This window comes from Rhodnius prolixus, unplaced genomic scaffold, assembly GCF_049639745.1.
Source record: "Rhodnius prolixus isolate KJV_2025 unplaced genomic scaffold, Rpr scaffold_3, whole genome shotgun sequence".
In the NCBI taxonomy this organism is placed as follows: domain Eukaryota; kingdom Metazoa; phylum Arthropoda; class Insecta; order Hemiptera; family Reduviidae; genus Rhodnius; species Rhodnius prolixus.
The window spans coordinates 48658207-48685738 of record NW_027411603.1 but is presented as its reverse complement, the minus strand read 5'-3'; the positions used below and the strand labels follow the sequence as shown (position 1 = coordinate 48685738).

At 31.5% G+C, this 27532-nt stretch overlaps 2 protein-coding genes across 5 annotated transcripts in view; one reads left to right on the top strand and one right to left on the bottom strand.

The window, feature by feature from the left end:
* Nucleotides 1–27532, top strand: part of dysf (neuronal PAS domain protein dysfusion) — a 302152-nt gene that overhangs the window by 253667 nt on the left and 20953 nt on the right. For both annotated transcript variants that reach the window (XM_074126429.1, XM_074126428.1), the window contains exon 8: nt 26129–26282. In XM_074126429.1, the coding sequence (XP_073982530.1) occupies nt 26129–26282 (154 nt within the window). The remainder of the gene's footprint in view (nt 1–26128; nt 26283–27532) is intronic.
* Nucleotides 7339–25556, bottom strand: LOC141453348 (uncharacterized). Of its 3 annotated transcripts, none has more exons than XR_012457959.1 (11): nt 25400–25556; nt 24794–24811; nt 24670–24687; nt 23003–23123; nt 22856–22931; nt 22202–22344; nt 9732–9755; nt 9530–9644; nt 8945–9011; nt 8798–8870; nt 7339–7484 (listed from the first exon to the last, which is right to left on the bottom strand). XR_012457959.1 is itself a non-coding variant. In XM_074126430.1 (6 exons), exons 1-6 carry the CDS (start codon nt 25544–25546, stop codon nt 22320–22322), a joined length of 405 nt encoding a protein of 134 aa, XP_073982531.1. In that variant the 5' UTR covers nt 25547–25556; the 3' UTR covers nt 22154–22319. The 3 variants fall into 3 exon arrangements, 1 of the variants encoding a protein (XP_073982531.1); XR_012457958.1 differs by having other exon boundaries at nt 9624–9644; XM_074126430.1 differs by lacking the exons at nt 7339–7484; nt 8798–8870; nt 8945–9011; nt 9530–9644; nt 9732–9755 and having other exon boundaries at nt 22154–22344.

Here is a 27532-nt window from a genome sequence, read left to right as displayed (position 1 = left end):
GGATGGTATGAAGATTGACGCCCGATTTAATTTAAAAGTTCAACTGATGATCGATTCCTTGTAAACTCACCTAGAACATAAACTAACACTTTATATCGTTTCGTGATTTTATGTTAAAAATATTTGTAATAAATAATAATATTTATATACTCTAAAAAACATTAAGATCTCCATTTAAAGTGAACATAACTCGTACCTGTTCGTTTGGTGTTGTGTCGGTTAAACGATGTAACTCAGATATTTTTATGGGTGCCAGTAATATCTGGAAGTGTTACAAATACCAGGATTTAGTAATAATAATAATGAAAAAACATCCAATCTGTAACTGATTACTTACTGCCAATTATGTAGCTAAATCTCCGATCAGTGTCACCAATATCTTTGCCAATCTCTCCTAGAAATCCCTAAAATGTTTAGGATCATATTAGTCTTACCTATACGATAGGTGCTTTAATTAGAATTTCGTGTTTAATTAGAATCTTTTTCTTCCCCTTATTCCAGAATATCGAACTACTAACTCTGTTCTAAATAGATTTGCATTTCAGACATTCTTACTCATCTAAACTATGCTTCTTAGATACGCTTTAATCTGTCCGCTTTGTTTCCGTTTTTATGTCACCCACATTGACCTGCAGACGTGCACTCACATACACAGAAATTTGTAAATACCTCTTTTCTTAACTCTGTTATAAGCAATATGAAAAAGCACAAGTTCTCGTCATTTCTCGTCAGCATACAACGGAACTACTTCGAATTTCGACTAATGAACAATAAATGTAGTGGCTACTGAACGCTTAATAACAACTTTTACCTGTTTGAACATGCTCTTCATAAAAGGTAATTTGAGTATCATCAACTATAAAAGCATTTATATCTAAACTTAGATAAAACTTTATAAACTTAGATTTCATTAAAGAAAATAAATATGGAATTACATACGTCTTGGCCATCGCCTTCATTCTGTAATCAATAAATTAATTGAATTTAAATAGATTAAATAAGAATTAAGCCCAAGTTGTAAAAGCATTATTTAAATTCCATACGAACCGATTGCGGGTCAGGTGATCCAAACTGTAACAATAGTTCAATTATTGAATAGATTGATTGGTAATAATTGATTATAACTTATAAAAACAAAGTAATTACTTACGAACAAACAAAACAATAACAGCGATAACAAGTTAAATTTAACATACTTTCATGAACATAAACGTAAATGCAACTTCATCTTTTATAGCATAAGACAACTTACTGAGGCGAACTGGCGCACTGAAGTCTTCGAACTGAAGTGAGTAGTTCCATGGTCGGGGTAATAAAGTTCAGTGAAGTTCAGTCAGTTAAAAATATGTTTACTTTATATTATTGAAAGGAATGCAGCTATTTGGATTTGGACATGCCTTTTGTATATGTTCAAAAATAGAAAAATCTAATCTTTTATCTGAGTGGACGATTGAAGATTAGAAGTGAGGAGTTGTGAGGAGCTTTTCTCTGAACTGAGTGGATTAGAAGCCTCCGAGGAACAAGGCGCTCTCGTGAGTAGCTGTTCCTGCAAACGCGTTGTGAGTTTCCCCTAAGTATCGTGCGAAGTTACCAGTGGTTGAAGCGGAGTTTGTCCTTACTAATAGGAAAGGAGGTGTATTCCTCCTCATTTACCGTGGGATTCTTCTAGTAAGCCTAGGTGGGCATCAAAATTTTGGAGACGGGGTGGTTGAAATATCCATCTCATCCAGTTACGTCAGTCATGGTTATATCTGGCCCTGGGTCTTCTCTCTTAGAACTACCCTTAGTGGTCTTAGGAGAGATGTTTTTCTGATGTCTACGACAGATTTTTGTTCTTTTTATATTGAACTAACAAGATACTTCCGAAGACCAAACTCTTTTCAACACAATTTCAAGTACGTCCTCTTTTAAATTGGTAAAAGAAAAAGTTACAAAATTCTTTTTAAAATACTTACACGCTGTGATGAACACCCAGTTGAGCATAGAAACATTAACAATATGATTGTTATTGAGTAATTCATGATGGGCTGGGATACAGTAAGGTAAAACTTGAAGGTTTGTGGCGCCCCGCAGCTGTTAACGTCATATTTATAGTTTAATTAGGCTGTGATTAATCAAACATGCAAACAAGTCAATAATAAATACTTTATTTTGAAGTCTTCATGATTGTCATACGGTTATCGTCCCTGTTATCTAACAAGGAAATGACATAAGCGAAGGGACATAAACAATTATGATAAATTATGATAAAAAAAAAAATTAAAAATAACATAAGTATGATACAGGTATACAAATATTCCTTTTTGGATTGATATTTTCCGCAGTGGAACCTAATAAATTTACTGTCTTCCCCACTGGTTGGTGTGTGTGAAACCTTCTGCATCCATCCTTCTGCACCCTACGGGAATGTACGAAAATAAACCTTCAGGAGAACTTGTTCCAAAAAGGGAGTTGTTACTCCCTTCGATATTACACTTGATAATTTTTTTTTTTTTAAATAATTTAAGGCGCGCCAACAGCTAAGGTTATTGGCGCCCGGAGCTTTTTCCAGTGCACTGCCGACCTCCGGACCTTGTTCTCTCGTTACAGACAACACTGTCCATCACCGGACAGTGAGCTGTAAGAAGCTCCTAGGAAGAGAAAATCTAAGGGTCAGCAGCTGGATTCGAACCCGGGGATTAATTATTATTAAAAATATTATTGATTATCAAAAATTATGATTATTATAAAACCATAGTTTTAGTCCCAAATCAATGAACATACTCGTACATAAAGACAATTCGGATTGCTCTATGTCTATTTTCAAAGAATGCCAAAATTAATTAGACATGAGAATTGAGAATAAGAGAGAATTGACTCTCTCCATGAAATATTGAAAATGAATATTCACAAAATATACATATTCTGATGTATCTTGAATGCGGAGGTAAACAGTACTTTTGTTCAAAAAAAGATCGCACCTGATCTTCCTATGATTGCTAAGGAAGTATAAGAATGCACTTTTTAGATCTAAAAATTAAATTTAAGGAGGGTAGACATCAATAAATTGGACAGCAGATTGTAGAACATTTATTGAACTGTTTATCTTAGTTGAACACTATTTTAACACCTTATTTTAAGCCGAAGAATGGGTTGAAGACTGACTTGCTTAAAGAATTTAATTGAAAGATTCAACTGGTGATCGATTCTGTGTAACTCATCTAGAACATAATATAAAATATAATTAATACTTTATGACATCAGGAAGCGGATCGGTCATGTCCAAAGACTGAGTGCCTTACGGATCGCTTCAGCATACCGTACTGTATCGGGTCCAGCTATTCTGGTAATTGCAGGAGTGATACCAATCCATTTATTAGCCAAAGAGAGGAGGGCTATATACCTACGGAACGAAGAGCTCAGAAAAGCAGCAGTCCGTAAGGAAGAAAGGGATCGTACCCTGCAGAATTGGCAGGTAGCCTGGGAACAGGAGTCCAGAGGGAGATGGACTTCGAAACTCATTAAGCATGTAAGACCATGGCTGGAGAGGCGGTCTGGGGAGGTTAACTTTTATCTCACCCAGTTCTTGAGTGGACATGGATATTTTAGGTCGTATCTCCATAGGATGGGAAAGGTGGCCTCTCCGTGCTGCCTCTTCTGTCCAGAGGTGGTTGATGACGCTTCCCACACATTTTTTGTGTGTAGTCAATGGGCTACTCAGCGTGACCAGCTGGTACAAAAGATAGAGGATTTCTGTCCGGACTCTATCATCGATAAGATGATAGGCCAAGAGGAGACCTGGAACAGTGTGTCAAGCTTTGTACACTCGCTTCTTCAAGAGAAAAAAGGGTATTTAGATGTATAGAAAGAAATAGGAGAGGGCCTTTAAGGCCTATAAAGACCTGGCCTGAAGTAGTGTGCTGAACAGTTCCGGGCCAGTGTTCCGCAGTTAGAGGAGGTGTTTTAGTGGGTAGCCACCCGGGAGTCCCACACTTCGCGCATAAAGCGTTTCACCTACCTTCGATAAAAAAAAACAAAAAAAAAAAAAAACACATAGAGTTTGCATGACCTATCACAAAAATGTGTGAGCGTAGAAAGGCTCCGCTATTTTTATGTAAAATGGTTTAATACAGGACCCGAGTAATGCTTCTACCAACCTACCTCTGGCTAAGAATCTGAGCGGAAATGATCTCCATTAACATAAACAGAATTCGTACCTGTTTTTCTCTTTTTAGGGTTGTTTCCGTTGTACGATGTAACTCAGATATTCCTAGAGGGTGCCATTAATATCTGAAAATGTAGCAAATACTATATGTACAAAATTAGGCAGAAGATGGGAATAGTAATATTGGGTTCAAGAAATTTAATCGTAACTACTTACTTACTGATAATTTCCTGATAAGTATCGTCAAGAAATTTAGAAATATTTCCAAAAAAATCCCTGTTGAATAAAATCAACTGGTTAAATTATACTTGTCTCGCTAGGACTATAGGTTATTTCGTTTATAATTAGAATCTTTGCTCCCCTTATTCCAGATTATCGATCCACACACACTGTTCTTAATAAATTTTTTTTTCAGACATTCCTTCTCATCTAAACTATGCTTCTCAGATGCGTTGATAATCTGTCCGCTTTATCTCCGTATATAGATAAGGAAAAACAGCAGCATAATGGGGGCAATTGTGTTCCTTAACTTTCTTAAATTTATTCCTCTCATGGCGTGAACTCTGTCCTGTTTTGGTTTAGAGTACCTAAAGTCCAGTTTAGAATGATTTCCCAAAATTGGTCAGCGTTGAAGCCCATGTAAAGGGACTGATGCTTCCCACAATCAGTGAGTTAAAATGCAATCACTGCGTGGATGGTTACTCTTCGAAACTTACCAACAGGCCAATCAGCTACTATAAATACATGTTTATAGTGTTTATTTACTGATGGATATTATTTTAAAATAATTCTTATTTCAAATTACATACAGATTTAGTCCTAAATATGATATTTTTTATTATTATTTCAAGTGGAACGCAGAAATAACGAGGTCTCTTTTGAGAAGTTACCAATCAATGATAATAAAAATATTATTTTAATATTTTGAGGGACAACTACTTATACCTAAACTACTAACATTAACAATAACGAAAAATCGCATCCAAATTTGCTATTTGACACCAAGAGAACCGGTAAGCTTATAGACATAATCAGCAAATGTCGCCAGTCCTCCAAAAATACCAACAATCGAATTATCCAGCTCTATGAAGTGGTATATCCGGTTGACTTGATTTGTCGAAATGGTTATTACCATCATGACACTTAAACCAATTGTTAAATTTCCACGCACTTATTTCCGTTTTTATGTCCCACACATGGACGTGCAGTACGCTCACATACACACAAATTGATAAATTTCGCTTCTTTTTTTCCAATAGTTCTTAACTCAGTTTTATAAGCAATATGAAAAAGCACAAGTTCTCGTCATTTCTCGTCAGCATCAAACAGAACTACTAATTGCGACAACTGAACAGCAAATGTATGGCTGCTAAACGGTTAATAACAAACTTTTACCTGTTGGAACATGCTCTTCATAAAAAGGAATTAGATTAGCATCAACTATAAAAGTATTTATACCTAATAAACTTAGATTTCATTAAAGAAAGTAAATATTGAATTACATACCCCGAAGCCACCACTTCTAGTCTGTAACTAATAAATTCATTAAATTTAAACAGTTTAATTACGAATTAAGCCCAAGGAATAAAACCATTATTTAAATTCCATACGAATCGAATGCTGGTCAGGTGATCCAAACTGTAACAATAGTTCAACTATTGAATAGATCCTTAACAAAAACTTACAGTTTAAAATGTTAAGTATAAGGGTTGATTAAACGCCAAAAGGTACACAAATCAGCGAGTACCCAACATTTCATTAATACTTCATTAATATTTAAGTAATTCTACTGCATTAATTTTCATTAATAAGTTATTTTTTAGAATTTATTAGATATCACAGACCCTTATGCTGGCCATTTTCGTCTACAAAATATATGTTCAATTAGCACTGTAGATTGACTGTAATATCTAGTTATTTATAATAATCAAACTATTAATTACAGGTTAAAAAGAAAAACGTTATAAAAAATTATGAGGCTAAAAAATTCAAAACCTTTTTTAAAAAAATGCTTACACCAACATACATTAATTATTTATTTATTTTTATTTTTAAATAAAAATCGTCGGTTTAAGTTTATTCTTCGATTAAAGTAATTGTTATTTTATGAAGTAGTCAAACGTTTATAATAATAGGTAATAATTATTTGGCTTTATCGCAAATAATATAGTTTTCTTCAATTACATTCTCCATCTAGGTGTTCTTCCCACAATGTTGTATATATGTAATATAAAGTAAATAAGATATGCATATATTTAGGACAGCTAATTATTCCAGTATTTTACTATAAGTAAAATTAGGGGGACTAAATTAAATTACAATAGAGAAATGAATAATTATTGTTTAATAATCTACTTGTTATTATCTGTGTCAGCCTGTTGCCTAATTGGCACTGTAAAGCTAAATGGAAACGGGACCCATATAACCGCAATGATAACAATACCAGGTAGTGAGTAATTAATGCGACGACTTAGGCTAAATAATAACCTAAATGGGGCAGATAACTTATTCAATAATTATGTATTCATAATCGTCGAAAGTTTGGTGTTATTCCTTAACATTACGTGAAAACATAACTTTTATATAGAGCATAAATATTGATTATTATAAATCATTATTAATTATTATTATTAATTTTTTTAATGATTTAAGGCGCGTCAACATCTAAGGTTATTGGCGCCAAAAGCTTTTTTCTTGGTGCACTGGCCTCTAGACAGTGTTCTCTCGTTACAGACAACACTGTCCATCACCGGACAGTGAGCTGTAAGAAGCTCCTAGGAAGAGAAAATCTAAGGGTCAGCAGCTGGATTCGAACCCGGGGATTAATTATTATTAAAAATATTATTGATTATCAAAAATTATGATTATTATAAAACCATAGTTTTAGTCCCAAATCATTGAATACATATATGAAGACGTTTCGGATTGCTCTATGTCTATTTTCAAAGAATGCCAAAATAAATTAGACATGAGAATTGAGAATAAGAGAGTATTCACTCTCTCCTCAAAATATTGAAAATGAATATTCACAAAATATACATATTCTGATGTATCTTGAATGCGGAGGTAAACAGTACTTTTGTTCAAAAAAAGATCGCACCTGATCTTCCTATGATTGCTAAGGAAGTATAAGAATGCACTTTTTAGATCTAAAAATTAAATTTAAGGAGGGTAGACATCAATAAATTGGACAGCAGATTGTAGAACATTTATTGAACTGTTTATCTTAGTTGAACACTATTTTAACACCTTATTTTAAGCCGAAGAATGGGTTGAAGACTGACTTGCTTAAAGAATTTAATTGAAAGATTCAACTGGTGATCGATTCTGTGTAACTCATCTAGAACATAATATAAAATATAATTAATACTTTATGACATCGATTCGTGATTTTATAATTAATATATTAGTAATAAATAATAATGTTTATATACTTTAAAAACATTTGACCATTATACACTTTATTAACTTTATTAAGCCTTTAAAAACTCTATCTCTGGAACATTAAATAGATATAAGGAATTCCAAAAGTCAAAAGACCTAGATCTAATGCACTCAGCAAAGTACAGCCCTATTTACAACGATATACTTGCCACAAGTTCGGTCTGCCAATATTCTAGCGAATTGAATTTGCCATTTGGTATAGTGAAACTAGTCACACAATTGAGGCTTTCGGGCAATTACCAGATCAAATTGTCAGTGAAAAATGTCACACACCTAATAAAACCTAAGGAAATATGCACAATATGCGGGCGTAATGATGCGGAAGATTTGTACCACTTAATAATAGTTTGTCCGGTTTACGAATCTCTTCGTAATCAGTACATACTGCAGGTTATGAATGTATCAATGGAGCAGTTCCACAATGTGTTTGCTTTTAGGTGCGAAAATGAAATTAAACAATTATACCTCTTTACAATTAATTGCCTCAAAACACGATCATTTATACTAAATGAATAGTTTACAGTGTGAGAGATTGATTACATACTTATATCGCCACTTTTTGTCCGTTTATGTTCTTGTATTCATAAATTATACATCTGTTACTTAAAATATGGATACAATGCAGTGTGCTGTATATTTACTGTTAATACTCTAGATTTTATGTTTTACTGTTATATATTGTATTATTTATATATTCTGGTCTCTTTTTTCTTACCATGTTGTTCACTATATTTGACCAGTCTTCATTTGTATGGGGTATATCCCCAAGACAAATTATTATAAATAAATAAAAAAAATTATACACTTTATTACGGTGTACGTGATATCAAAGTATAATGCATCAATAAAATAACGTAGCCATTGCAATTACGTGATTGTAACTACATCAAAAACTATCCTTCTGTAACTTATCAGTGCCAGTGATAAGGGGAAATACCTATGTCAAATTGTTCGACAAATAGATAAAGAGAAGTTTTACAAGACATACTATACCAACAATCTATTGGTTCCCGCGATTTTTGTGAGTAGGGGGAGAGGAGGTTTTTTCGTCCCAAAACTAACACCCACACAATTTCTAAAACCAACTTTTTCGCATTTATTGGAAAACCAAAAAATAACGTGTGCTTACGTAATATCGCAATACTCTGGCTAAGTAAGAACCGGTAGAAAACGGAAATGATCTCTATTTGAAGTGAACAGAATTCCTACCTGTTTGTTTGGTGTTGTGTCGGTAAACAATATCCTAAGGTAACTCAGACATTGCCATTGATGCCAGTAAGATCTGGAAGTGTAACAAATACCAGGATGTAGTCATAGAAATAATGAGAGATACTCAATCTGTAACTGATTACTTACTGCCAATCGTGTAGCTAATTTCCCGATCAATGGTACCAACATCTCTGCCAAGACCTCCAAGAAGTCCCTAAAATGTTTAGGATCATATTAGTTTTACTTATTCGTAGGTAATTTTATGTATAATTAGAATCATTGTTCCCCTTGAATTCCAGAATATCGAATTACTATGTCTGTTCTTAATAAATTTGCATTTCAGCTATACCATTTCATCTGAACTATGCTTCTCTCCAACTACTTATACCTAAACTACTAACATTAACAATTAGGAATAAATGGTATCCAAATTTGCTATTTGACACCAAGAGAACCGGTAAGCTTATAGACATAATCAGCAAATGTCGCCAGTCCTCCAAAAATACCAACAATCGAATTATCCAGCTCTATGAAGTGGTATATCCGTTTGACTTGATTTGTCGAAATGGTTATTACCATCATGACACTTAAACCAATTGTTAAATTTCCACATACTTATTTCCGTTTTTATGTCCCACACGTGCAGACAGACGTACGTACGTAATTACGTACTGATTTCGACTACTGAACAAGAAATGTATGGCTGTTAAAAGCTTATTAACCAACATTTACCTGTTGGAACATGCTCTTCTTAAAAGGTATATCTAAGAGTATATCTTAAAAAAACTTTGATCTCATTAAAGAAAATAAATATGGAATTACATACGTCTTGGCCATCGCCTTCATTCTGTAATCAATAAATTAATTGAATTTAAATAGATTAAATAAGAATTAAGCCCAAGTTGTAAAAGCATTATTTAAATTCCATACGAACCGATTGCGGGTCAGGTGATCCAAACTGTAACAATAGTTCAATTATTGAATAGATTGATTGGTAATAATTGATTGTAACTTATAAAGATTCATAGCTTAGATGTGCACTGATTTAAAATACAATCTAATCAGAATTTAATTGTCGAAATTAATCGTACTTTTAATCATTAGACAATTAATTAGTGAACTACATTTCAAATTTAATCGTTAATGAAACTAATTGAATCAAACTAAAAAAATACGACTAAATTTTTTTTTTTTTTAAATAATTTATTTGCATTATTTATCAATATCTACCTAAAAATAATATTATTTCTAAAATTAACACGAAAAGTTAATAAAAGATAATAAAATAATGAAAGAATTAGAAAAATAAATGAAAGGTATTGAAGCACCATTGTTAATACACTTTGGCCCAGCCCATAACTGGTTTCCATTGGACGGGGCGTGACTACACTAGAGGTGGGCATGACCCGCCCACAGTCTGCAACCTTACTCCTCTGTGATTGGTCAATACTTTAAACTCGGTAATTTCAATGAAATAATTAATTTAAAATTTTTTTTCCAACATTTCTCCCATAGGTATTTGATAAACTTCTGAATAAAACAATAAAAAAATTTCTCTTCAATAATACGATAAATAATATTTCTTTTGGGATAATACTTCATGTTTTACACAATTATCATTAACAGACACAAAAAAGTTGAGAATTTGTATTGTTTAATCGTGAAATAGATATCAGAGAAATAGGCTAGTTAGCCGCCATTAAATAGGCTGTAAGCTTACTTTATACTCCATCCGGTGGAGAGCTCTAGTGGCAATTTTTGTAAACATAAATGCAGTTTCTAAAATCACTATTAACAATGTTGACGACTCACTAGACTTATATAGGAGTATCTTACATTCACATTTAATAATGTAGGTAATTCACTAGACTTATATAGGAGTATCTTACATTCACATTTAATAATGTAGGTAATTCACTAGACTTATATAGGACTATCTTACACTCACATTTAACCATGTAGGTAACTCACTAGACTTATATGGGACTATCATGCACTCATATTTAACCATGTAGGTAATTCACTAGACTTGTATGGGACTAACTTTCCCTCATATTTAATCATGTAGGTAATTCAAGACTTACATGAGACTATCTTACACCCATATTTAACCATGCAGGTAACTCACAAGACCTATATAGGACTATCTTGCACTCATATTTAACCATGTAGGTAACTCACTAGACTTATATAGGACTATCTTGCACTCATATTTAACCAGGTAGGTAATTCATTACACTTATGTAGGACTGACTGTCTTACACCCATATTTAATCATGTAGGTAATTCACTAAGCTTGTATAGGACTATCTTGCACTCATATTTAATCATGTAGGTGATTCACTAGACTTACACTGCCTTACACTTACATTTAACAATGTAGGTAATTCACTAGACTTGTATGGGACTAACTTTCCCTCATATTTAATCATGTAGGTAACTCACTAGACTTATATAGGACTATCTTGCACTCATATTTAACCAGGTAGGTAATTCATTACACTTATGTAGGACTGACTGTCTTACACCCATATTTAATCATGTAGGTAATTCACTAAGCTTGTATAGGACTATCTTGCACTCATATTTAATCATGTAGGTGATTCACTAGACTTACACTGCCTTACACTTACATTTAACAATGTAGGTAATTCACTAGTCTTATATGGGACTATCTTACACTCATATTTCACCATGTAGGTAATTCACTAGACTTGTATGGGACTAACTTTCCCTCATATTTAATCATGAAAGTAATTCACTAAACTTACATGAGACTATCTTACACCCATATTTAACCATGCAGGTAACTCACAAGACCTATATAGGACTATCTTGCACTCATATTTAACCATGTAGGTAACTCACTAGACTTATATAGGACTATCTTGCACTCATATTTAACCAGGTAGGTAATTCATTACACTTATGTAGGACTGACTGTCTTACACCCATATTTAATCATGTAGGTAATTCACTAAGCTTGTATAGGACTATCTTGCACTCATATTTAATCATGTAGGTGATTCACTAGACTTACACTGCCTTACACTTACATTTAACAATGTAGGTAATTCACTAGACTTGTATGGGACTAACTTTCCCTCATATTTAATCATGTAGGTAATTCACTAGACTTATATGGGACTATCTTGCACTCATAAGTGACTCTCTAGACCTATATAGGACCTCCTCACATTCACATTTAACCATAACAGTCGAAAATAACTTTAATATAATCTTTCTTTTTTAACTTTTTGAATCGACTTGGTTACTCAATGCGGATAGGGAGGATGTGTTTTATTTCTCATTTATTGGTATTTTCTGTGAACTATTTGAACACTTTGCAAGTTATAAGTACTACTTGTTACTCCTCCAGTGAACTATCTATTATGGCATTTAGTTTTCTAGAATTCAATGACAAAAATTGTATTGATCATGGGTGCCCCCACCAAACAATTGCTTCATCGATACGTCAATAGTGACTCCTCAGAACTGATTCCATAGACCGGATTACGATCATTTTCAACCAAATTAAAATCAAATCAACTTCAACATCTTTTTATTATATGGTGCAAGAAATTAGTGTAATAGTTTCCCACCCGATCGTAAATTAGTTTGTGCAATATCACTCAATGAGGTCACAGCAGGTATCATTACTCACCGTACATCTATCTGGAGAACTGCCTATGGTACATAAATAGATGAACATCAAGATAATCATGGATGACTTCATGTCGATCAGCGTTAAGTTAGCAGAATGTTAGTGACTATAATTCTTTACTGACGCTTACTTTATAGTCAGTTTTTCGCCCAATTAGCACTAAATATTTACCATTAAAAATGCAAGGGTTTTAATATAATCACAATGATAACGCAGACAGGAAGTAATTGATACTTACAATTTACGTTAATTAATAACCAAAATGGGACAGATAACTTATTTAATGTTTGTCAAAGTAGGGTGCTTTTCGACGTTACATTTTTTCGTACAGTTTTTGTTCATTAAATTTTCTGATTAAAGATAAAATGTTGAATAATTCTTGATATCAGTAAGACAAGTTGAAAAATAAATAAATAATTAAATAAATGAAATGAAAAGCCACATCAAGAGGTTCACATTTTTGAAAATTTGATTTTCCTTAATTCTGAATTCTAGTTTAACATTCGATTGGATCACGGTGAACACCCAAAATGGCACTTAAAATAGGAGGGACTTTTGATGACACAGAATTCTCGAATGTATGTAAGCGCTGGATTTTACTTCCCGAAGAATTGCTTATTGTTAGAGAGTACATTCAGCAGGCTTCAATATCAATTCGGTTCCGATGAATACTGTTCAGCCATTGTAACTGATCATCCATGAAAGATCGTTTTCTTGGACGATCTCTCGCTTGTAAAGTGTGTTTCACTTCAAACATGCATTTTCCGTGTGCTTTCATGAAGCTTTCCGAGCAAATTCAATTGCATGGTAACAAACTTTCCAACTTAAATCGCGCTTTTTCTTGACTCTTTCTCCATCATGGTATGGTCGTATTCTTTTGCTGATTATAGGCAGAAATACTTTATCATCAAATTCAACAATAATCAGCTCTTCCTTGATGGTCATAGGTCTAAGAAGACACTCATTGTTTACTATAAACCTTCAATTAAAAGTAAAATAAAGTAATCGCCTATTTTTTCAGGCGGGGCTTAACGTCCAACTACCAATTAGGTGTCTTGGACAAATAGCAAATACACTTTACTGTAAATTTGTTTTATTAATTATTAAATAAAATCTAAGGCCTAAGACCAGAAATCAAACCCACTACCACAATGTATATTAGCATCGCAGGTTAAACCTTCAATTAAATAACATAATTTATAGTAATTTTTTGCTTCTATTTACCAAAATAATTTTAAACAAGTCCTAAAATGAAATAATAATAGGTTTTCCTAATCACATAAAGTAACCAACTTATTCAACAATTATTTTTATAATTATCAGTAACAATGTGGCCGCCTTATATCGGAAATACTCAAACTACTACTGAAATACTCAAGCTACATTGTTGTACTCTACAATTATAAACTCATTAACAAAAACTTACAGTTTAAAAAGTAAAGTAAAGTTGATTAAACGTTGAAAGGTACACATATCAGCGAGTACCCATCATTTCATTAACACTACACTGATATCATTGAACTCATTTTATAGCATTAAATTTCCATTAATAAATTTCAGAATTTATTAGATGTCACAGACCCTGATGCTGGGCTATTTTCATGTACAAAAGATTTGTTCAATTAAACCCACCATTAAACACAAACTGACGGTAATATCTATAAATCTATAATCAATCAATTAATCAAAAGTTAAAAAGAGAGACGTTATAAAAAATAAAAGTAATTATAGGGCTCAAGATTTCAAAAGCTTTGATTTTGTTTATTTATTATTTAAATAAAAATCGTCGGTGTAAGTTCATTCATCGATTAAAGAGAATGTTACGTTACCCAGCAGTCATTAATATTAACAGGGTATGTACTCGTAATTTGGGATCTCACCAAATAATTTAGTTTTCGTCAACTACTTTCTTGAACTAAAATTCAACCTTCTCTATCTGAATAACTATAATGATTAAAACATAGAGCTTTATATCAGCTATATAGCTTACTTTTCTCTACAATTGGGTAAAGAAATCATTGAATTCTAATAAATAGAATCAGAGATATGGAGGTTTGAAATTTGAAGGTAAATGAAAACCTCTAAAATTAAACCTTCTATATCTCATTAACTACTATGATTAAAACAATGCAATTTATATCAGTTATATAGCTTACTCTTCTCTACAATTGGGTAAAGAAATCATTGAATTCTAATAAATAGAATCAGAGATATGGAGGTTTGAAATTTGAAGGTAAATGAAAACCTCTAAAATTTAACCTTCTATATCTCAATAACTACTATGATTAAAACAATGCAATTTATATCAGTTATATAGCTTACTTTTCTCTACAATTGGGTAAAGAAATCATTGAATTCTAATAAATAGAATCAGAGATATGGAGGTTTGAAATTTGAAGGTAAATGAAAACCTCTAAAATTTAACCTTCTATATCTCAATAACTATTATGAATAAAACAATGCAATTTATATCAGATATAAAGCTTACTTTTCTCTACAATTGGGTAAAGTAATCATTGAATTCTAATAAATAGAATCAGAGATATGGAGGTTTGAAATTTGAAGGTAAATGAAAACCTCTAAAATTTAACCTTCTATATCTCAATAACTACTATGAATAAAACAATGCAATTTATATCAGTTATATAGCTTACTTTTCTCTACAATTGGGTAAAGAAATCATTGAATTCTAATAAATAGAATCAGAGATATGGAGGTTTGAAACTTGAAGGTAAATGAAAACCTCTAAAATTTAACCTTCTATATCTCAATAACTATTATGAATAAAACAATGCAATTTATATCAGTTATATAGCTTACTTTTCTCTACAATTGGGTAAAGAAATCATTGAATTCTAATAAATAGAATCAGAGATATGGAGGTTTGAAACTTGAAGGTAAATGAAAACCTCTAAAATTTAACCTTCTATATCTCAATAACTATTATGAATAAAACAATGCAATTTATATCAGTTATATAGCTTACTTTTCTCTACAATTGGGTAAAGAAATCATTGAATAATAATGAATACAAAGAGATATATGGAGGTTTGAAATTTGAAGGTAAATGAAAACCTCTAAAATTTAACCTTCTATATCTCAATAACTATTATGAATAAAACAATGCAATTTATATCAGTTTTATAGCTTACTTTCTCTACAATTGGGTAAAGAAAACATTGAATTCTAATAAATAGAATCAGAGATATGGAGGTTTGAAACTTGAAGGTAAATGAAAACCTCTAAAATTTAACCTTCTATATCTCAATAACTATTATGAATAAAACAATGCAATTTTTATCAGTTATATAGCTTACTTTTCTCTACAATTAGGTAAAGAAATCATTGAATTCTAATGAATACAAAGAGATATATGGAGGTTTGAAATTTGAAGGTAAATGAAAACCTCTAAAATTTAACCTTCTATATCTCAATAACTATTTTGTTTAAAACAATGCGATTTATATCAGCTATAGAGCTTACTTTTCTCTACAATTGGGTAAAGAAATCATTGAATTCTAATGAATACAAAGAGATATATGGAGGTTTGAAATTTGGAGGTAAAGGAAACATCCAAAATGTAACCTTCTATATCTCAATAAGTATTTTGTTTAAAACAATGCGATTTATATCAGCTATAGAGCTTATTTTTCTCTACAATTGGGTAAAGAAATCATTGAATTCTAATGAATACAAAGAGATATATGGAGGTTTGAAATTTGGAGGTAAAGGAAACTTCCAAAATGTAACCTTCTATATCTCAATAACTATTTTGTTTAAAACAATGCGATTTATATCAGCTATAGAGCTTACTTTTCTCTACAATTGGGTAAAGAAATCATTGAATTCTAATGAATACAAAGAGATATATGGAGGTTTGAAATTTGGAGGTAAAGGAAACTTCCAAAATGTAACCTTCTATATCTCAATAACTATTTTGTTTAAAACAATGCGATTTATATCAGCTATAGAGCTTATTTTTCTCTACAATTGGGTAAAGAAATCATTGAATTCTAATGAATACAAAGAGATATATGGAGGTTTGAAATTTGGAGGTAAAGGAAACTTCCAAAATGAAACCTTCTATATCTCAATAACTATTATGATTAAAACAATGCGATTTATATCAGCTATAGAGCTTACTTTTCTCTACAATTGGGTAAAGAAGTCATTGAATTCTGATGAAAAGAAAGAGAGATATGGAGGTTTGAAATTTGGAGGTAAATGAAAACTTCCAAAATGTAACCTTCTATATCTCAATAACTATCATGATTAAAACAATGCGATTTATATCAGCTATAGAGCTTTGTTTTCTCTACAATTGGGTAAAGAAATCATTGAATTCTGATGAAAAGAAAGAGAGATATGGAGGTTTGAAATTTGGAGGTAAATAAAAACTTCCAAAATGTAACCTTCTATATCTCAATAACTATTATGATTAAAACAATGCGATTTATATCAGTTTTATAGCTTACTTTTCTCTACAATTGGGTAAAGAAATCAATGAATTCTGATGAAAAGAAAGAGAGATATGGAGGTTTGAAATTTGGAGGTAAAGGAAACTTCCAAAATGTAACCTTCTATATCTCAATAACTATTATGATTAAAACAATGCGATTTATATCAGCTATAGAGCTTACTTTTCTCTACAATTGGGTAAAGAAGTCATTGAATTCTGATGAAAAGAAAGAGAGATATGGAGGTTTGAAATTTGGAGGTAAATGAAAACTTCCAAAATGTAACCTTCTATATCTCAATAACTATCATGATTAAAACAATGCGATTTATATCAGCTATAGAGCTTTGTTTTCTCTACAATTGGGTAAAGAAATCATTGAATTCTGATGAAAAGAAAGAGAGATATGGAGGTTTGAAATTTGGAGGTAAATAAAAACTTCCAAAATGTAACCTTCTATATCTCAATAACTATTATGATTAAAACAATGCGATTTATATCAGTTTTATAGCTTACTTTTCTCTACAATTGGGTAAAGAAATCAATGAATTCTGATGAAAAGAAAGAGAGATATGGAGGTTTGAAATTTGGAGGTAAAGGAAACTTCCAAAATGTAACCTTCTATATCTCAATAACTATTATGATTAAAACAATGCGATTTATATCAGTTTTATAGCTTACTTTTCTCTACAATTGGGTAAAGAAATCAATGAATTCTGATGAAAAGAAAGAGAGATATGGAGGTTTGAAATTTGGAGGTAAATGAAAACTTCCAAAATGTAACCGTCTATATCTTAATAACTATTATGATTAAAACAATGCGATTTATATCAGCTATAGAGCTTTGTTTTCTCTACAATTGGGTAAAGAAATCATTGAATTCTGATGAAAAGAAAGAGAGATATGGTGGTTTGAAATTTGGAGGTAAAGGAAACTTCCAAAATGTAACCTTCTATATCTCAATAACTATTATGATTAAAACAATGCGATTTATATCAGTTATATAGCTTATTTTTCTCTACAATTAGGTAAAGAAATAATTCAAATCTAATGAATACAAAGAGAGATATGGAGGTTTGAAATTTGGAGGTAAATGAAAACTTCCAAAATGTAACCTTCTATATCTCAATAACTATTTTGTTTAAAACAATGCGATTTATATCAGTTTTATAGCTTACTTTTCTCTACAATTGGGTAAAGAAATCAATGAATTCTGATGAAAAGAAAGAGAGATATGGAGGTTTGAAATTTGGAGGTAAAGGAAACTTCCAAAATGTAACCTTCTATATCTCAATAACTATTATGATTAAAACAATGCGATTTATATCAGTTTTATAGCTTACTTTTCTCTACAATTGGGTAAAGAAATCAATGAATTCTGATGAAAAGAAAGAGAGATATGGAGGTTTGAAATTTGGAGGTAAATGAAAACTTCCAAAATGTAACCGTCTATATCTTAATAACTATTATGATTAAAACAATGCGATTTATATCAGCTATAGAGCTTTGTTTTCTCTACAATTGGGTAAAGAAATCATTGAATTCTGATGAAAAGAAAGAGAGATATGGTGGTTTGAAATTTGGAGGTAAAGGAAACTTCCAAAATGTAACCTTCTATATCTCAATAACTATTTTGTTTAAAACAATGCGATTTATATCAGTTTTATAGCTTATTTTTCTCTACAATTGGGTAAAGAAGTCATTGAATTCTGATGAAAAGAAAGAGAGATATGGAGGTTTGAAATTTGGAGGTAAAGGAAACTTCCAAAATGTAACCTTCTATATCTCAATAACTATTATGATTAAAACAATGCGATTTATATCAGCTATAGAGCTTTGTTTTCTCTACAATTGGGTAAAGAAATCAATGAATTCTGATGAAAAGAAAGAGATATATGGAGGTTTGAAATTTGGAGGTAAAGGAAACTTCCAAAATGTAACCTTCTATATCTCAATAACTATTATGATTAAAACAATGCGATTTATATCAGTTTTATAGCTTACTTTTCTCTACAATTGGGTAAAGAAATCAATGAATTCTGATGAAAAGAAAGAGAGATATGGAGGTTTGAAATTTGGAGGTAAATGAAAACTTCCAAAATGTAACCGTCTACATCTCAATAACTATTATGATTAAAACAATGCGATTTATATCAGTTATATAGCTTATTTTTCTCTACAATTAGGTAAAGAAATCATTCAAATCTAATGAATACAAAGAGAGATATGGAGGTTTGAAATTTGGAGGTAAATGAAAACTTCCAAAATGTAACCTTCTATATCTCAATAACTATTATGATTAAAACAATGCGATTTATACCAGTTATATAGCTTATTTTTCTCTACAATTGGGTAAAGAAATCATTCAAATCTAATGAATACAAAGAGAGATATGGAGGTTTGAAATTTGGAGGTAAAGGAAACTTCCAAAATGAAACCTTCTATATCTCAATAACTATTATGATTAAAACAATGCGATTTATATCACCTATAGAGCTTGCTTTTCTCTACAATTGGGTAAAGAAGTCATTGAATTCTGATGAAAAGAAAGAGAGATATGGAGGTTTGAAATTTGGAGGTAAAGAAAACTTCCAAAATGTAACCTTCTATATCTCAATAACTATTATGATTAAAACAATGCGATTTATATCAGCTATAGAGCTTTGTTTTCTCTACAATTGGGTAAAGAAATCAATGAATTCTGATGAAAAGAAAGAGAGATATGGAGGTTTGAAATTTGGAGGTAAATGAAAACTTCCAAAATGTAACCGTCTACATCTCAATAACTATTATGATTAAAACAATGCGATTTATATCAGCTATAGAGCTTTGTTTTCTCTACAATTGGGTAAAGAAATCATTGAATTCTGATGAAAAGAAAGAGAGATATGGAGGTTTGAAATTTGGAGGTAAATAAAAACTTCCAAAATGTAACCTTCTATATCTCAATAACTATTATGATTAAAACAATGCGATTTATATCAGCTATAGTGCTTACTTTTCTCTACAATTGGGTAAAGAAATCAATGAATTCTGATGAAAAGAAAGAGAGATATGGAGGTTTGAAATTTGGAGGTAAATGAAAACTTCCAAAATGTAACCGTCTATATCTCAATAACTATTATGATTAAAACAATGCGATTTATATCAGTTATAGAGCTTTGTTTTCTCTACAATTGGGTAAAGAAATCATTGAATTCTGATGAAAAGAAAGAGAGATATGGAGGTTTGAAATTTGGAGGTAAAGGAAACTTCCAAAATGTAACCTTCTATATCTCAATAACTATTTTGTTTAAAACAATGCGATTTATAACAGTTTTATAGATTATTTTTCTCTACAATTGGGTAAAGAAATCATTGAATTCTAATGAATACAAAGAGATATATGGAGGTTTGAAATTTGGAGGTAAAGGAAACTTCCAAAATGTAACCTTCTATATCTCAATAACTATTATGATTAAAACAATGCGATTTATATCAGTTTTATAGCTTACTTTTCTCTACAATTGGGTAAAGAAATCAATGAATTCTGATGAAAAGAAAGAGAGATATGGAGGTTTGAAATTTGGAGGTAAATGAAAACTTCCAAAATGTAACCGTCTACATCTCAATAACTATTATGATTAAAACAATGCGATTTATATCAGCTATAGAGCTTTGTTTTCTCTACAATTGGGTAAAGAAATCATTGAATTCTGATGAAAAGAAAGAGAGATATGGAGGTTTGAAATTTGGAGGTAAATAAAAACTTCCAAAATGTAACCTTCTATATCTCAATAACTATTATGATTAAAACAATGCGATTTATATCAGCTATAGTGCTTTGTTTTCTCTACAATTGGGTAAAGAAATCAATGAATTCTGATGAAAAGAAAGAGATATATGGAGGTTTTTAAATTTGGAGGTAAAGGAAACTTCAAGAAATGTAACCTTCTATATCTCAATAACTATTATGATTAAAACAATGCGATTTATATCAGTTATATAGCTTATTTTTCTCTACAATTGGGTAAAGAAATCATTCAAATCTAATGAATACAAAGAGAGATATGGATGTTTGAAATTTGGTGGTAAATGAAAACTTCCAAAATGTAACCTTCTATATCTCAATAACTATCATGATTAAAACAATGCGATTTATATCAGTTATATAGCTTATTTTTCTCTACAATTGGGTAAAGAAATCATTCAAATCTAATGAATACAAAGAGAGATATGGATGTTTGAAATTTGGTGGTAAATGAAAACTTCCAAAATGTAACCTTCTATATCTCAATAACTATTATGATTAAAACAATGCGATTTATATCAGTTTTATAGCTTACTTTTCTCTACAATTGGGTAAAGAAATCATTGAATTCTGATGAAAAGAAAGAGAGATATGGAGGTTTGAAATTTGGAGGTAAATGAAAACTTCCAAAATGTAACCTTCTATATCTCAATAACTATTATGATTAAAACAATGCGATTTATATCAGCTATAGAGCTTTGTTTTCTCTACAATTGGGTAAAGAAATCATTGAATTCTGATGAAAAGAAAGAGAGATATGGAGGTTTGAAATTTGGAGGTAAATAAAAACTTCCAAAATGTAACCTTCTATATCTCAATAACTATTTTGTTTAAAACAATGCGATTTATATCAGTTTTATAGCTTATTTTTCTCTACAATTGGGTAAAGAAATCATTCAAATCTAATGAATACAAAGAGAGATATGGAGGTTTGAAATTTGGTGGTAAATGAAAACTTCCAAAATGTAACCTTGTATATCTCAATAACTATTATGATTAAAACAATGCGATTTATATCAGTTTTATAGCTTATTTTTCTCTACAATAGGGTAAAGAAATCATTGAATTCTGATGAAAAGAAAGAGAGATATGGAGGTTTGAAATTTGGAGGTAAATAAAAACTTCCAAAATGTAACCTTCTATATCTCAATAACTATTTTGTTTAAAACAATGCGATTTATATCAGTTTTATAGCTTATTTTTCTCTACAATTGGGTAAAGAAATCATTCAAATCTAATGAATACAAAGAGAGATATGGAGGTTTGAAATTTGGAGGTAAATGAAAACTTCCAAAATGTAACCTTCTATATCTCAATAACTATTATGATTAAAACAATGCAATTTATATCAGTTATATAGCTTACTTTTCTCTACAATTCTCTATAGTACAATGTGAGAATTTATAAAGTTTAAAGGAATTGATTTGAAGAAAAAGGAACACTTAGTTTGCAATAAAGTTATTGATAAGTTTATCTAGTTAGGTGAGTACAAACGTTGTTGTAAGTTCCAGATCACTTGGTATAATACGTCATAGTCCTGAGATGAATGAGTTCCATTCTGAGACTTCGTGTAAGTGTGCTTCAGTGACTGCAAACCGCGTGCGTTTGGTGCTTAAAAAAAATCAGTTGGTGTAGGTCTAAACAAAAGAAAACTCAAATTACGATAAGTTATTATCCCTTGCAAAAGTCATTTACATACAAATCTGATTTAGAGTTTCCTATGAACTACCTTTCAAGCAAGCAAGTTCTTATATTGAAATTGCTAATAAGCTTTGTAAAATTGTGGTGCGATTATCTTTAGATTTCTTTTAGAGTTTTTTGTCCGGAAAAATTCGTTTTTGAGCAATTCTAGGAGGAAGCTTCTCACTAAAGGGCCAATTGAATGCCACCTAAATAGTATTTGGGAATAATGGAGAAAGAATTTTGTAGCGGAAACTCCGATTTTAACGGAAATCGCTTGACCGGAAGATATAATCGCTTGAACGATTTGTTTTCAATATTACGCTGGATAATATCGCTGATTTTATCAGTTATATCATAATTCTATTAAAGGATAATATTTTGTTATTCATTTTTTAATTATTATAATTGACAAATCAACTTTAAGAAACTTGATTGGAATTTTTGTTAAATAAAAATATTAGGTACCTGTGTGCTTTGCCGTTCTTAGATACTGTGTCATTTCCTCCAATTACACTTGCCCAAGCTCTAGTTGCCTGTAAAACTTGGTAGTAACAAATTAGTAACGTGTAACACGAAATTATGAAAATTTTGTAATGCATCTAATTTACGTACCACTGTTATGGCCGGAAGTGTCAACAGCAGGTTTATTACCAATTTCCCCTAAAATATTTCCAATATCTCCGCCAAGAAGTTTGTCCAGACCCGTTTTGTAAAATTGATTCTTTAGTATTTCCTGTTATAAATAATGTTTACATATAGTAAAATTTAATTTTACTTAATGATGCCTTAGTAAGTGCTAATAATCTTAAAGAAACATTTTAAGTAAATTGCGTATGGAATTTGATTAAATATTGAATTAAAGAATCAGAGTTTCATATCTTTGTCGTCATTTTATTGGGAAATAGTTTTGTTCTAGTTTCCGGCACTATAAAACCTGTAACACAAATTTTGGCTAGCTTGCTAGCCACTTCCTTTTATTTGGAAGAGTAGGAGAAAATGTGAAGACAAAGTATGCATACTCTCGTATTTTCTCTTAAGGCGGTTATTAGTGAATTACACGATTTTTTTGCGGGGGCAAACGAAGGCTTCAATGAAGACTGGAAGCCATTGCAGTGTTGCCAAGTTTGCATTTTCTTTATCATGAAGGAAAACTCACTAATATATCGAACTTACATTGCATAAAATGTCATGTGTTTTCTCATTTTGGTGCGCTAATTGATAGTTCTTATTATTTTCATTGGGAAAAATTACAACTTAATTGTTTGAAGTTTACCATTTAATAGAAGTAGATACGGCTTTAAATTTAAGTTGGCAGTTTGCTATTATAGTCAAAAATATCTTAACAAGGAATTGCGATAATATTCTATACATTTTTTACTTTCAAAGCGGTCATTTGTTTCTGGTAGAGTGTTGCTCAGTTACGTTTTGCACAGAATGAGTGAAATTTATACATGATGTATACATCATCATCATCTTCATCATTATTATACATGATGGACTCTTAGGGATCATATGGTTTCAAACTACCTATACTGTATTTTCAAGATAGAAAACATACGAAAATATCGATCTTACATTTAGTAAATATTCTTACAAGATAGAAAACACACGAAAATATCGATCTGACATTTAGTAAATGTTGTTCAAGATAGAAAACACACCGAAATATCGATCTTACATTTAGTAAATGTTGTTCTAGATAGAAAACACACGAAAATATCGATCTTACATTTAGTAAATATTCTTACAAGATAGAAAACACACGAAAATATCGATCTTACATTTAGTAAATATTCTTACAAGATAGAAAACACACGAAAATATCGATCTGACATTTAGTAAATGTTGTTCAAGATAGAAAACACACCGAAATATCGATCTTACATTTAGTAAATGTTGTTCTAGATAGAAAACACACGAAAATATCGATCTTGCATTTAGTAACTTTTTTTTAACTCGTTCTTTTGGTCTGTCTAATGCTACATTTCCTGGCCCTAGGAAACTCCAACTCCTCTTCACTTCAAGTTCAGATTTCTCAAAATGATAAGAAGGAGAATATTACACATATACTTCACTTCCTCCAAAACAGGATGTGAACCTGACCTAAGAGAAAGAAAACTCTAACTTTCCGAACGAATTCTTTTTTTTAAAGGATTCCTTAATGATCAACAGAATCTCCAAAGCGTTTTTTTGGAAATAACGCTGCGAATTACTGAGAACAGAGACCAGTGTGCAAGTAAAGTAATTGTTCTTAACCAAACTATATTCCAAGTGCTTACCGTTATAGCATCATTTAACTGCAACAAACGACAATAAAACTATATTAGATATAATCAGTAATATTTAGGATTAAATAGTAATATGAGTACCAAAATCTAATTACGTAAAGAAAATAATACATACGTCCTTAGAAGTTCCGTTCTGAAACAAATTAAAACACAGCTGTTACATAGTTGTAATGCATTTAAATAAAACATATGTTAAGGAAATTCATTTGATTTTATCTTACTGGAGATCTCGGGCTGTCAGACGCATATTATCTTCAGACTGAATGAATATGAAACTGCATGGTTGCAGTTCTGTACCAATAACAAAAGCAACGACACCCTTAATGTGGGAAAAATGGAAATAACTATGTAGTACATTACAAAGCGGTACGTGAATTGGAAAAAAGAAAATTCCCTTACATATTAAAACTGTGAAAAGTATGCATCATGTGACGGAAGAAAATCAAAGATACTCGTATTTTACACAACTCAGCGGGCAACAATTCAGAAACCCTCTAGGTATCTCAGCCTAATAACGCAAACTGTACTTCCTCTATGACGTTTCTAGAACTTACAGAAAACAAACCAGGACAATGTCCGAAATTGTTGAAACTCAAAAACGTTATTTGCCCTATCATGGTTCATCTTTTGAGTACAGTTGACCGTACTGGAACTCATGAGAGGAGTCTGATGTACAGCCAGATACCATCAAGTAAGAAATTGGAGTATTAGAATTACTTACACAACAACATTTTTGTGAATTACTCGTACATCCTTCGATGGTCAGATATACCAACATCATAATCACTAATACGTTTAAGGATTTCATGATGAACGTAGTGTAGATTAAGAGTCTCTTGTTCATATTTATAGACCGTATAGCCTTCATAATCCATAATCTATAGCAATTAAAAGATAAAGTATGCAATTTCTCGGTAAATGTTTCTGCTTATAATTACGTAAGTTGATAAAAACGAAAGCGTAAATGCTGCAAACAATTACTGAAACAATTACTGCGGCTTGAATTTAGATAAGAGCACTTAACGGAGGAATGACCATTAAATAGAACAAAATATCTAGCGTTGTCACTCGCACGACTTTTAAGTCTCTCATTACTTCAATCTTTGGTTCTTTGATTTATCCGTCACACGCATGCTTATTGAATCCCGATTTCTACTCAAAGGAAGGGATTTGGAAAGTGTTTAGCGTAGTGGATTCCCACGCGAAGATACCATATTTGAATCTAACTGCTAGTCTTTAAATTTTCTCTTCATAGGAGATTCTTACAGCTCACAGACCGATGATGGCACTCAAAAAAAAGCTCCGGACAAAATTCATTTAAAAAAATAACCACAAAATATGGTAACCGGATTACAAAAGAAAAAGATAACTAAACTTACACCTAAAAGAAAAGCGCCTAATACCACAGCCTCATACTAAGATCTGGCAATTTTGTTTTCTTTTGTTTCAGTTACCCAATCAGAACAGGATAGATCTTGTATACTGCTCATCAGGATACAGAGGCGAAACGGTGATTGGTTATGGATACACTGTGTGCTACAAGTCAAGGACAACATGGAGAATAGTCAACAACCGTTGATTGTTGCCACTAACCAAGTACTCAGGTAAGCTTTAACTTCCTTTAGAGTAACTAAGTTTTTTGGTTGCTTGGATGGGTTCCAGAAGAGACAGGGGCTTGTAGGCTGTTATATTTAAGAAACTGAATTATTTTGAGGTCTCCCCTAAATACGGAATAAATTTAGACGGAGCATTTAGACGAAGGTAAAAGCGTGTGAACCGGATACTGAACGGAGGAAGTTCTAACTTGGACTTTGGAGTTGATTCTGATCGCTTCTAAATACGCCAGCGGAAGGAACTCAGCTTGTATACTTTATATAATATTTTCACCAAGTGTCTATCACTTAAATTTAAAGACGACACCTGACAAAAAGCATGTCATAAAGAGCAGTACTCAACACGTGGAAAAGGGTTTATGACTTTCTGCCGCATTTGGGGCAGAGTACTCCATCAACTTCTGACACTTTTCCGGGACCCTTAGAAATTCATGTAAATATTTAATTTGTGGGCATTACTCTAGTCTGTATCCCTAGACTGGAGCGGGCTTTTAGATGTACTTCCTGCTACTTCTTTGTTCTACTGTTACCAACGTTGAAATCACCAATTTGAACTGAACAGGATCTGCTCCAAATGTCAATAATGATGGGCAGAAAGATCCGTCGTCATACGCCTGAAATAAGTAAAGAATCAGCTATCTTCACTGCTGAATACTCAGATTTCAACATTGAACTTATACTGTGTAGAGCAGAAAGAATATAATAATAAATTTATTGCTTTCAAGTTATCACCATAGCAACGGGAGTGAGCATACAAAGCTGTATAACCTATAAACATTACAAAATATTAATCTGACACTAGTGCTAGGTTCTTTGAGATCCTGTAAAAATAGTGAAATTTACTTAAAAAATACAGATGGGTATAAGAAACCTTATTTAGACAATATAATGGAAATCTTCAGCATCTTAACATAAATAGATAAATGACAATAATTATAATGATATTTTGAAGAAATGAATGTTTTGTCAGAGATTAATTCAAACACAAAAGTACAGAAGATACAACCAATAGTACATGTTTAAGCCCTACAATAATATTGATCTTACTCTTAATCCCTCGATGGTAAATTTCCAAATATTGTTTGCTATGATATTTATCATCTAAGCACAATAATTTTTCAAATTGGACTAAGTTAGAATCCTGCTCCTCTTGAAAATGAAATGTTTCTCAGCCAATCTAAAATTTTACATTTTGTAGCCTCATTACACAATTTACGTTGGCTTTCAGGAAATATGTGTGT

Coding starts and splice junctions, on each gene's coding strand:
- LOC141453348 (XM_074126430.1), bottom strand. CDS start 25,546: ATGAAGGCTATACGGTCTATAAATATGAACAAGAGACTCTTAATCTAC. Junction 22,932..23,002: donor CACTTCCGGCCATAACAGTG/GTACGTAAATTA, acceptor GTTACTACCAAG/TTTTACAGGCAACTAGAGCT. Junction 22,345..22,855: donor AAGAACGGCAAAGCACACAG/GTACCTAATATT, acceptor TCTTTTGTTTAG/ACCTACACCAACTGATTTTT.